The sequence below is a fragment of the Rhopalosiphum maidis genome, chromosome 4, assembly GCF_003676215.2.
Source record: "Rhopalosiphum maidis isolate BTI-1 chromosome 4, ASM367621v3, whole genome shotgun sequence".
NCBI lineage: Eukaryota > Metazoa > Arthropoda > Insecta > Hemiptera > Aphididae > Rhopalosiphum > Rhopalosiphum maidis.
Window position 1 is genome coordinate 28,601,545 of NC_040880.1, and position 13,897 is coordinate 28,615,441.

Below are 13,897 nucleotides of genomic sequence, written 5' to 3' on the forward strand. Positions count from 1 at the left end.
TAAATTGTGGACTATGCCATACTCAAATTACCAACAAGCCATAAAATATTAACTATTACGTATTTATACTTTGGCGGACAAAACACCTTTTTTTACTAAATTCAAAGTAAAGAAAATGCATTTGTTTTATCTATTTATTATAATTATTAAAATATAACCGTATCTAATACTAGATATAACAAAAATGTACAAATCGATATTTTGTACAATAGTTATTAACTTTATTTAAAAATTTAACAATATCGAAGAAATAAAATATGACATTTATTGCGAGCCACACTGAAACCCGTTCGCTAGCCGTACGAGCACGCGGGCCACATGTTTGATACAATGATACCACTATGGCACTATCGTATTAAATAATTCGCAGTTTTTTCGAAACTAGAAAAAATATTAAAAATTAGAAAATTAATAAAATTAAAATGTTAAAACGTCAATATTTTCAGAAAAAAAAACTTTACAAAATGGCTATCTTCAATTTTTTTTTTTTAAATAATTAAATAAAAAAAATACATTTTGTAACTTTTTTACCAAAACAAAAATAAATTAAAACATGAAATATTTGTGGTTCTTGTCCCTGTGAATTTTATTAATAAAAACCAGAATTATGATATCTCCATTATTTCAGGAGATATTGCAATGGGTAAATCCTTGCGGGACACTCTGTATATAACTCAAAATTGAAATTGTATGTTTTTGTAAATTACGTAACACAGCAAAAGTATGTTCATAGTATATATAAATATATAATAATATCTTAAAATAAATAACGTGTTTTCCTTAATTTTTTGTTAGTTTATTTTTTCGATTATAAAAATGAGTAAATTTGAAAGTAAATGAACATTTTAAGTTTGACCCCTCTATAGTAAAAACTAGATCCAATTTGATATCAAGTTACTCTTATTTTTAAAAATCGAAGCATTTTATTGACAACTTATTGTGTGACATCCAGTCATTCACAAAATAAAAAAAACATATGTTAGTAAAATCTGAAAATCAATACATTCATCGCTCTGCTCAGAATCTAAAATTCTGAATTTATTAAGCTGTAAGTATTTAACTGCGCAACTAGTTAAATCCATTTGAAATTCTTTTAAAAGTTCCATCTCTATTATTTCCATTGGTAGTAAAAATGAGTTACATGATTACTGTTAATACTATTAAATGACAGTTTTTAGTCAATTTAAATATTAACATTTCAAATTAATATTCTAAGGCATGTTAGTATGGCAATGTGTCATTCATAAATCCTAAGTTGGTGAATGAATTGTACTTGTACCTATATAGTTTTTAATACAGTTAGAGGTTATTGAAAATTATAATTGTACTCTGAAAACTGACTGATTGAAGTTGTAACTTTTAATTATAATTATGTTTATATTTTAAAAATTATCATTTATTTTAACATAGACAAGTCGCCAGAATGCCTGCAGTGCTGATCAGAATATTATATTTATAGCTATATAATTAATGAGTTATGACTATATGAGTTGATATGAGTATTTTATACTAAACCAGCGGCCAGTGGTTCTCAATCTTTTTTTCATGACAACATCCTAACTTAAATAACTTTTAAAAAAATGATACATTTCTAAAATTAAAACCAGAGTATCATAAACAAATTTTTTTTTATGTGAATCGACATACATCACGATACTTTACGTCTTGATCTTGGATAAAATACCATCGACGCATTGCCGTAAAACAATTTTACTTTCGCCATTTCAATGTAATAAAACTTATTCACCATTCAAAAATATTCAAGATATTATGATGTGTAATGTGCTTATAGATTAAATACAGCTATGGTAATGATTTTGATTTTGAATAAATACTAATAAGTTAAAAGTTTAATTAGGTACAAATAAAAGTATTTTTATTTTTATAAATATAAATTTAGTATTGTTCAAAAATTTATTCTGATGACATATGTTATTCTCACAATAGTGAGCGTGGGGACTTACGTGTTTGTGAGGTTTATTATAATTTGCAATCGTAGTTAATGATAAATGCACACGGATAATACCTATCAGTGGCGTGCCCAGGAATTTTCGATGGAAGGGGATATATGTTATAAGAAAAGACCGGATTTAATTGTATTAAAAACATACAAAAATTAAAATGAAATCTTTTATCGTTTAAAATATAAAAATATTTTTTTATACAAAAACAAACATATTTGTAATGTTTAAAAAATTCAATAAGTTAGGCGTTATATCTAAATAAACGTCTGCTTTACCTGACATAGTGATATGATTTCATAGTAAGGTTTAATAGTTTTATATCCTTTATATTTTTCAATTATTTACACACATTTATCTTAATTTTTTTCCCATATTACTAAGAATATTTGTTAAAATAAGAACATAAGTGTATAATGTATATAATGTATAGAATATGCCTATATTTTGATCAGATTTGATTTATCTTAATTACAAAAATAGTTGCAATATCATTCGAATCCGAAGTTTATTAGTTATAAGTAATGATACATTTAAAATTTAAATTAATATATTATGATGATCCAATATCCAAAGACACAAATAAGGAGCTTTATGGCTTATGGACCAATAACTTATTAGTAATAATCAGAAGTAATTACTTTATAACAACTCGAATATCTAATAATTTGTTTTCTGAAAGTCAGTAAAAAAAGTCAAAGGAGGGGATATAATTCCTAACCTCCCACCCCTAGGAATGCCACTGATATTTACTTTAGATAGGTGATAATAACTGGGTTTTTCAACCTAAAGTTGGCTGTTTATTATGTTATTTATTTATGCAAATCAGTTTCAAAATGGCAAGTACAGAGACTATTAGTCGGTGTAATGTTTTAGTAATTTAGTATGTAATGGTTGATATGTTTTATAGAAACTGGAAAATTTTTTTTAATGATTTAGAAAAAAATAATAAATGTAAATCTAGACTTCTTACAAATGTGAATGATTTAACTATATTAAAACTAATTGATAAGCACTTTCACGACTCGAGACTAAATTAAATACTAAAATGATCATTCAATATTGTGGTTTTTTTATTTCAAGTTACACTCGACATTTATTATGTATAGTAGAGAGTAGAGCGATACCATTTTGCCCACTTTTAGGTTTCTAAACATAAGTTTAGAACACCTTAAATCGATGTTGTGTCAGTCCGTTCGTCCATTAATTAATAACGTTAGTTCTATTCAAAGTAAATATATATATATTAAAAAGTAAATATACTAAATTATTTTTAAACTGTAGGTACATGCAATTATGTATTTATGGTTTAATGCGTTGTATTAAAATACATTTAAAAATTGGAAATTTAGCACACTCGCAGAGTGAGCTTTTCTAACTTGTTTATATAGGTAAATATTTATTATTACTTTTTAAATAAATAATCAGAATTTATTTTACAAAATAGATGACAATTGTGTTTTTACGGAGACAATAATTTTATCATATATTTTGTTCCATGATAATTATTAATAATATACAATTTGTTTATAATAAGTATTTTTATTTATGTATGTATTGTTTTTTTCTTCTAAGGTATATGCCATTATTGGGCCAAGTTTTTTTTGTCGTTACGAGAACGTGTTCACTAATTATATCGAAGTACCTAATTATTATAACAATGTATTCTATGTAAATAGTATGCAATTTTGTAACATTTTAGTTTAATAAACTCGTACTCAGTATACAATGTGTCGTATAACACTATTCACAACAACTAATTCGATATATAGTTACCTGCAATAAAATATAAGGTAAGTTCTATACCAGACATTTACTTACTTTAAGAACCTTCCATATCTATAAGCAATCTTTGTAGTAAGTAGTTGTTAAGAAACGTAGCTAGATAATTAATTAACTATGTAATAAAAACGTGTATATAGTAAAATAAAATATAGCAACATTAAGTCATATTCATACTCATTTCCTATGCACATAGATAAGATTACATAAATTATATTATGAAATATTATGTTAATTAAAAAAATTTGAAAAACAAAAATATTTTATTTAATTGTTGGTAGAAATAAAAAATATACCAATATTTCAAATAAGTAGTACATATTGTAAGCATACGGCAAGGCTACTAAGATAAATATGTATTAAATTATTGAATTAACTTAATATATTAAATGTGTTAATCTCCTTCTCTAATTTTTAAATCATAATCACTTTTTTGTTTACCAGAGATAAACCAAAATACAATTTTTGTGATAAAATTTGATATATTTTTATTACATACGGTTTAACGAATCCTGCTCTATCATTTTTAAATTTAAAATATCAAAATCAGTAGCCGTTTGTGATTGAAATCATAGTGAAAATAATATAAAAGATATCTTGTTCAAAAATTAGCTATGAGTAGTGTGTCGTATCTACCTTTTGGAAAATGTTTTCACTATAATTTACGAGGGTTGTAAAACAAAATAGATGCGGGATCACGTTGGCGTTAGCTGACTATACGACTGTTAAATCTATTACAGTACCACTGCAAACCAAAATAATATTACAATCTAGTTCTTAAAATTATTTTATAAGTAATACGTATAATAATAATTAAAGGCTAATCAAGTACCTTTGTATTTATTTTATATAAATTTTAAAAACATATTTTATAATTTAAGTTCATACGACTATTCAATTCGACACACGTCAAGGATTATTATTATTAACATTTAGATGAATACTTTGAGTAAATGTATTACTAATGGTCCATAATTCATACGTTTAGCTTTAGTTCATTATACCAACAACATAAGTGCCAGTTGTATGTACTAGGTTACAAATAAAATGTTTCATTTTTTTTGTCAATGTGTTATTTTTTCTAACAATACATATTTTGACGATGTTCATAAGTATTATTCAACTTAAACGTTGTCACCTATTTTTAATTATATTAATTACTTTAATTTTACCAAATTTAGTAACTAAAACTTACTATACTTTCTAATAATAAAGTATAATTTACAGCGTTATGAACATATTAAAATTAATGATTTATAAGAAATTAAAACGTCATAATTTATAATAATAGTAAAGTTGTATTTAAATTGTAAATTTATAACCGATTGATTACGTTTTATATATTACAATGAATCAAATTCTGTAATTGAATTAAATAGATTCCTGTATTAATATCTGTTATGGTTTGATTCGTATGGGTATCGGTATGCGTATCGGTGAAGTATTTTGTATTGGTATGTATATTTTGGGAAAAAAATTGGTCTGTAAAATATTAAATTATATAAAGTACAAGTGAAGAAGGAAATTTAAAAAAATGAATATAAGAATGTGGAAAATAATTCATGAGACAATTATTTAAGATTATTATAATTTTTAACCTAATCATCTAATGTAAAATGTATTCATTATTATAGATGCATTTAGTAATATAGATATTATTAAATTCATAAAATTCTCTTAACTACTTTACTATAATATAATATCGGTGTTGGGAATTAGTACGAGAGGTTCGACAGTGTTCTTCTTTGGGATTTGATTAATTCTTTTTAATATGTAAATATTAAATCATATAAAACAAGTGAAAAAGTAGGTAAAACTATGCTGTACGATAGGTAACAAATGCACGCTACTTACGAATTGTGTCTCCTATAAAATGGTATAGTAAATATAATATTATTTACTTATTTTTTTTCTAAGTACGTCTGAATTGCGCCCCAATAACCTGGGATATATAAAATGTTCGCCTAAAGGCGATATTATTGGTTATTAATTATTATAAATAATTATTTTAGTATTAAATATGAGCAATTACATTTAAACTTTGATAATTTGCTTGTGTATTATGTTATGTAGACAGACATAATTATTGTCGCAGTATAGTGTTAATAATGGTTTATTACTTTACGCGAGTTATTTATTTTAGGCCAAGTTTTCAACTTAAATTATGGTTAAGGTACAGGAAAATAAAGTCAATTCGCCTAAGTTTTAGACACAAAATTTAGAGGGATACAAGTAAATACTTGAAATATTTTTTGGATTCTGTTTCTCTATCTTGACACTGTTTCAGAGTTGATTTATTATCTATTAAATTATTAGTTAAAGAAATAGATTTATTCACTGATTATAATATATTAAAAATTTATATACATACTACCAGAATCTAATTTCTGGGCAGAATACTCGGCTACTACTATGTGTACATTTCAAACTACTAATAGTTGTAATTTGTAAAGCTTTTTATTTTAAACTCAACGCAATGTTTTATAATGCCCATCCAAACTCTCCCTGAAGAGATATAACTACCATTTTTACGTATTACTATCTAAATTAATAAAGAATAATGTTTAAGATTTTTTTAAGAAGCAATGGCAGAAAAATATTTGTCGAATTGTGTTCAACTTTTTTCTATAGGTTTTATAAGAAAAACCAATATTGAAGGTATGAATTTTATACATAAAATTAAAAATAGTTAATATTTTGGTAAATTCGAACTTTAAATGCTTATAAAAAAATACTGGGACTATATAATATTATTGATATTTTTTGATTAACATATGGAACTTGGTATTAATTTTTAAATTTTTTTTTAAACGAAGAAAACTGTTATAGATAGTATTAAAAAATTTATCAATCAAGTATAATATTATTATTGTTGTTATCATAGACTCATAGCTAGATTTGCTCTAAGTTGGTATTATTTTGCTATTTTTTATTTAATATGTATGTAGAAATAGTAGAAATCTAAAATGCATTGTAGTATTTATTTGATTATATAATAACCCTTTATGGTTATTATTTATTTATTGTATACAAAAAGTCAATGACACATTACAAAATGTTAAACAAATTTCTCATATGCAACTTTTTATAAGACAATGTGTTTTACTTCTCAATCCAATTCGAAATAATATATAAGAAACTATTATTTTACCACTAAATTAACAAAGTTATTCTTTGTGTCTATCTGATCATAAATGATATGTACGGTTGTGATGTACACGATCTACCAAAATAAGTGATTTACCTCTATCGATAATCACAAAATTGAAAATATTTAATTATACCTATACATATACTTGGATACCCAATCGATAAACAATTACAAAATATTTTTGAGTATTTTACTTTTATAACTCAATTAATACGATACGATAAAATAAATGATATACAAAACTGGGTAGTGGGTATATATGGCGAAGTATACGCCACATTAAATTAACACGGATTTACACATATTACAGTGAGTCATAGTCAACATTTCATCGATTGAATTACAGGGGCACTTTTTGGCGGTTTTAAAAATAAGATACGATATTGAAGTAAATGGGATTTTGTCCTTTACTTCCAAGGCAGTTGAAATAAGAGTGGTAGTTACTTCATCCATTCATAGTATAATATTTGTTAAATTCCTTATAGACATGAATACGACATTTTTAATTTAAGGAAATAAAAATAGTATGTGAATTCATCAATTTTAATAGTGATTATAAATATATATATGACATAAATAAATGGGGTAATTCAGTACTATTTTCGGGTAGATCGCATACGATATTATAACTTTATGTACAGCTTTAGATTTTTTCCACGGATAAAAAGGAAATATTTTTGATTTAATTTTTTTTCATTAAACTATAATATAGTTATATATATATTTCATATTTTTGGATCCAAAACATTTGAATTCAAGTAGGTATAATTGTAGTCATTGTAAAATTATTTAGTTTTGATTGAATATTTTTAGGTAAGTAAGCTACGTAACAGAAAATAATGTTAAAGAGAAACACAACATTAAGTTATTATAACTAAAAAGAGTTGAGTCGTTAAATATAAAAAATAATAAATTTTGTACAAAATTTTAATTTATTTATTTACTATATATTTTGATCACATGCATTATCATATTACATAATCCAATATTTAATTTGGAATTGAAATAGGTATATTGTATATAGGAACACAGCCATTGACGGTAAAAAAAAACATATATATTGAAATTAATAGATAATTAACAACATTTCGGAGAATGGTTGCAAGAAAGTTATATCTAAAACGACTAAAAATTATCAATTAGTTTGTGAATAAATATTTATTATAATATGTACATTTTTTATATCTATCACACGAGACTAGGAATGATAATAATATTTTTTTACTTTACAAAAATTACACATTTCAATTTACCCATAATTTGGCATTATTTGTGGTTACCAAATTATGTTTTGATAATATGCGAAAAATTATAAATTGATAAAATAATATTACAATAGTTCATACAAGGTTATAAGTATTATAAAATATTTCATAAAATTAACTGGATTATAATGATTTTTACATTTAAATAATACATATTTTTAAATAACTGAATTTACATTTCAAATTCAAAACAGAATAAACTTTATGTTTATGAGTTGTAAAATGATTAAAAATATAAATACTTTTTAGCATACTAAAGTTATTATTATAGATAGTTTATAATATATATCAAATGTATTGCATTTCATTTTAATATGTTTTTACTTATAACTCACATTATTATTATTACAAATTATATTTAAATTTAAGAATACAAATCTTTTTAAATTATTATAATACTGCTTTGTTTTATTAAAATTTTAAAAGTTTATACATTTAGATCAGCCATCATTTTTCTGAAGTCTGCAAGCGTATTGTAATCTGGATCCGCATCAATATCTGCAAAATCCTGATTGGAATCAGATTTTACAAATGTTGGATTGTATCGGCTCAAAGATAAAGGACAAGGTAGTAGCTCTGGCATTACTGAATGATGAGTTATTAATGCGGTCAACGTTGTGAATTCTTTCGTAAAACCCTGTTAAAACAATTTTAATTTAGTCAAAATCATTTATTTTTACAGTAAAATTTGTATAAGCTAAACCTTAATTTTAAACCCTTTATTCGTTCTGAGTATTAGATAATGAGCGATTCCTAGAGGATGAAATTCTTGAGGTACTCTTAATGACAATGCAAAACACCCTGGTTTGGTAGTACTTTCACGAACCATAAAAGCTCCTACTGGTTCTTGTCCTAAAACTTCCAGTGTTATTTCTCTAAAAAAAATTTACAGAAATAAGATTAAAATGGTATTTAAAAGTTATAATATATTTTAAAGTAATTTCATTTAATTTGTTACCTTGGAATTCCGGCTTGAAACCACGGTGCTTTTTTTAACTCACATTCTTCTGGTTTATCCAGAAGACTATCTGATCGTTCTGGTAAAGGTGGAGGAGTTGGAGTTTTGTCCATACTGTTTGATATCAAATTATTTTTAAGTTTGATATTTGAGGGCGAGTCTGGCGATCGTACATTACATTGAGTTAATCTATTAAGTTAATAACAAGTTAAATAATAGTTAGATTAAAAATGTAAAAAAAATAGTCATTACCTATTGTCTTTTAATTTTTCTTGAGAAGATTCAGGAGTACTACAATCGTCACTATTGGTAGACGGTGAGCTTGATACAGAAGAGCTACAAACTAGCGGATACCAGTCTTCGTTAGAGCAGTTATTGTGTACTGATAAACCCATGGCTAAACGTTTAATTAATGGGGGTTTTTCTAACATACGCTTATATGTATTTAAATCTGGACTGTCGTCACTACTAGTTGGTGTAGAAAATTGTCCTGGCGTGAGATCTAAACCTTTGCTATGGTCAAAAGGACGTACGCCTGGTAAGGTAGTTGGTGGAGTTGGTTTAGGAGTTTCAATAAGCTTCTTCGATAAAGGAGATCCATTATGGATTCGTTGTACATTTAATTTATCATTTAATTTCATCTGTAAAATAGTTTAAATAGAATTTTTTATGTATTTATACTTAACGTTTTTATTTTGAACCTACCCATGAAGTATTATTCAAATTGGATTTTGGCGAGTTCGTCACCGATCGTCTTTCCAGCTCCAATTGGGCAGCATACGCCATTCTAAACGCATTTCCCACAATAGAATTTAATCCCTCAGCCTGAAAATAAAAAAAGTAGTTTAGTTATTTAAAATTTTTTTAGTACATACTTAAATTTGCTAAATACATGTGAACTGGGTATTAACGTATACACTTTTATTATATATTATTTCGGAGATTTGTAATAAAGAAACACCAGTCTTTGTTATCTAGAATCGAATCAGCCTTTAGCATACTAATACGCAAAAGTACATACAATGATATTAAAATTAGATATAATCAAACTATTATTTTTTTGTAACCGAATTTTTAAAAGTATTTTAAGTCATTTTGAAACTATTTTATACGTGCAGTTTACATAAAACGATGACATAATTTGTTTATTTTAAAATATGAAACTATTATATTGTACTCAATTCATGAATTCACTAAAATAAATTTATCTATATTTTGGTGAGATACATGAATTAATAAATATATACCCTAGCTTATTTTATTTTAAGTGATTCACAGAAAGACGGAGAATACAAGTCACCAAAGGGGTTTAAAATTTGTTTGTCAGTCTTAAAAAATTCTGTTTTAAAAATATATCTTTCGTTAACGAATACTTATGTATTTGAAATGACCGGATTCTTTGAAATTCTAAAAATGGCAGTTTATATTTTGTTTATAATTATAGAATCAAATAGAAATAAAAACACGATTTTTGGCAAACGAAATACCGATTATACATATACATAAAATAACATGCTTTGCCTAACTGTTTCATCATCGCTTATCTGGAATCACTGATGCTATAAGAATGAAATTTGGTTATATGTTTCGTTTAAGACCCTTAAGAAAGGGTTTTTCAAAATGCAACCCCCTATTGGAGTCAAAAGGGTAATATGAGTAGAAATTGTTACGGTATTTCTTGATCAGATTGTTTTAACTTAGCATACATACTCTGTAATACAAATAATAAAATATATTTTACTTAAAAAAGATGTGCAATTTTTATTTAACAGAGTTTTGGGGAAGGGTATTTCCACAGGAATTTAATTTGTCACGGGCGACGCCGTCCAAGGTTAGCCTAGTTTCAGTACAGATTTGATCAAATAAATATAACAATGTATGATGCTTCTTAGTTCTTACGATCTAACAAGTATATAAAATAAATTGAGCTTATTATATTTCCGTTGAACCTAATATTAATTTATAATATTTCATTGTAAAATCGAATTTTACGGGACAAGAAAGGAATTCAATCTGTATTACACTACTAAATAACTTTATGTTGGTACTCTTAAGAGTTCTCCGAGGCTTTGTGTAACGTGTAATTCTATTTACACACGAACAATATTTATATTTTGATATTGAATCATTTAAAATTTTTATGATTGAACGAATAATTTTTTTTTACGTATTCCGTAGAATTTAACAATAAGAAGAACTTATCGATATCAATTATGGATTTTTTTTTAAACATTCACTTTTATAGGATTGCAATTATTTGATTGATAGATAATAGCAAATAAAATTGTTTATTTTGCTTGTAAAGTATCTAGTATTTTCTTCATACAAATCAAATAATTAAATAATTATGAACCTCGATGAAATGGTGCTAAATAAAATAAATTAGGTAATAGATTTTTAAATAATACAATAATTATCTTATATTTTAAATCTATCTTAGATGCAGACATTTTTTTAGTATTCTGTTGTCTGTTACTTGTTGTCACAATAATAATATTCTATACCGATAATTTCTTGTAAATATTTTGACAAGTTTTGGTATATAAAAAATGTTATTTTTATATTCTACAAAATAAATGAGTTGATCTGTTGAAGAACCGTTTCTTTGGCCACCTCAGCTTACCGAAACTAGTTTAGTTTTAAATGTTAACGGTGAAAAATATATAAACTATCGATGAAGATATTTTTAAATTTCCAAGACAAAAAAAATAAACAAAAACCAATGTGAATGTTGTTTATAGTGTTTATGCGGTAGAGTGAAAATGGGATAACTACGGCGCTTGGTCGTTATTACTACGCGATGGTGTCACCACAGCAAATAAATGTGTGCAGATTATTATAACTAATTTAGGTAGGTAGAATAATAAATATTATAAGTATAATGTGGCCATAAACTCGTTGTCGCCAACAATCATTTTCGGTTTTTTTTTGGAAAGATGGGGGGGGAGACACGCGAATGACACCGGCCAACCCTACTCGGCATGACCTGCACGTGCAACGGCTCGCCGGACAACAACTCTTTCACATAGTATAAATATTTGCATATTACGTGTCGTGGGAGGAACACGGTGTGCGGACGTACAATCGTAGTGGCTGCAGCGGCTAACTGTAAGCGCCGATTGCATACATTTCCCTTCCCGCCCTGTACACCCGTCACACTACGTGTAATAGTCATCTCTACCGTCGGTTCGCGTTCACATGGTTTTTTTCTCTGTTTCCCCTCCCTTACGCCACGCAAGTAATCCTTTTTTTCCACTGCTTCTTTTTCTTCTTATTATTTTTCTACATTTCTACTTCACTGTCCGATGATGACGACGACCGCGACGATAGCGTACGTACGTATAGTGGCCGGTCGGGTAGGGTAGTAGTGGGTACCGCGCGCGAGACTGCATTCCGTACATACTTCAACGAGAATGTGCTCTGCGGGCGGCGGCGGCGGCGGCTGCTGCGACGAAGACGACTACGGCGGCGGCGAACCGACACCACGCTACCGGGCATCATTGCCGCCATCGTAACAATCGATGTACACCTACAATGTGTAGGGGTTATTGGTTATATTATTAAAAGGACAGTGAAATCGTTAAACCAATAAAAATAAATGCATCATATTGAAAGCGCTAAAAACAAAATATGTATCATGCGATGTTTTACCATAACGAAAATTGAAGAGCATACATACAAAAGGTGTACGAGAAAATCTTGTACTCATAATAATAAAACATTATATAATATGCGATGAACAGTGTTTTAACAAATATCTATAATAATTGGTAAACAAAATAGGATATAAAACGACGAATAAAACATACAAATAATTGGTACCTACTTTAAGTTTTTAATTGGAAAAATGTACTACATACTATTTAGATATAATTTTGTTTTCAAAGGAAATTGCATTTCTTTAAAATGGTAATAAAAAATTATAAGCTGAACAATAAATCCGAGTGACGAGGGAAAAAAGTTGCGAATGCATTAACAAAGACAGATCGTGTTGCATATTCATTATACATTATGACTGCATAATACTGCTTAGTTGGGTTGTTAGCAGTTAGATATTGGCTTTTTCTTTTTTAATTTTTCACTTTTGTCTATATAAACACGTCTGTAGTTAGCTGCTATACCATAGCCAAAAAAAGATTATTACAATAATATAGTCGGACGCGTCACTGTTGTGGAGACGATTGCACCTTGCGTGTGCGCATTGGCATTACACCTATACATCATTATTATACCAACATAAATATAAATAAATAACACAGTACACACATTTATATTCATTATACGCGTATAATGTAGTGCACTTGCTACTATATTCTGTTCATAGAACCACAATACTCTTGTGGCGGCTGAAATTTTGTTATCTACATTCTACTACCGCCTAATGTTTTGCCTCTTACATTATTGTTATTATCATAAGTATATGTATAATTTACATAATCATATTGATAATTTGACTTGGGTCCCCATCGTTGGGATGTATTGGTGTCAAAGTTAACGGTTTTTTTCAATGAAAATTGGGTTATAAGTTTATGACATTAATCATTCCACTGCACACACGCATATGGATAATATCGCCACCAACGACGTTGTGTATAATATTGTATTTACATATTGATAGATTATGATTGCGAATTAGCATTGTCATGGCGTGCAAATCAAACAGAAGTATTTTTTTTATTGCTTACGAAAATGATTATGTATATACCAAATATTTATTAATAATAACGGAAACGATAAATTTGTATATATATAAAACACGTCTGCGTGATGGTACTACTAT

The 13,897-nt window shown here is 26.9% G+C and overlaps 1 protein-coding gene across 1 annotated transcript in view; it reads right to left on the reverse strand.

Moving 5' to 3' along the window:
• Window positions 1-8,474: 8,474 nt before the first annotated feature.
• Window positions 8,475-13,897, reverse strand: part of LOC113548402 (tensin-3-like) — a 134,244-nt gene continuing 128,821 nt past the window's right edge. Inside the window, 5 exon segments of the mRNA XM_026949266.1 lie at window positions 8,475-8,796; window positions 8,863-9,034; window positions 9,118-9,306; window positions 9,370-9,758; window positions 9,823-9,942. Of these exon segments, the coding sequence (XP_026805067.1) occupies window positions 8,587-8,796; window positions 8,863-9,034; window positions 9,118-9,306; window positions 9,370-9,758; window positions 9,823-9,942 (1,080 nt within the window). The 3' untranslated portion in view covers window positions 8,475-8,586.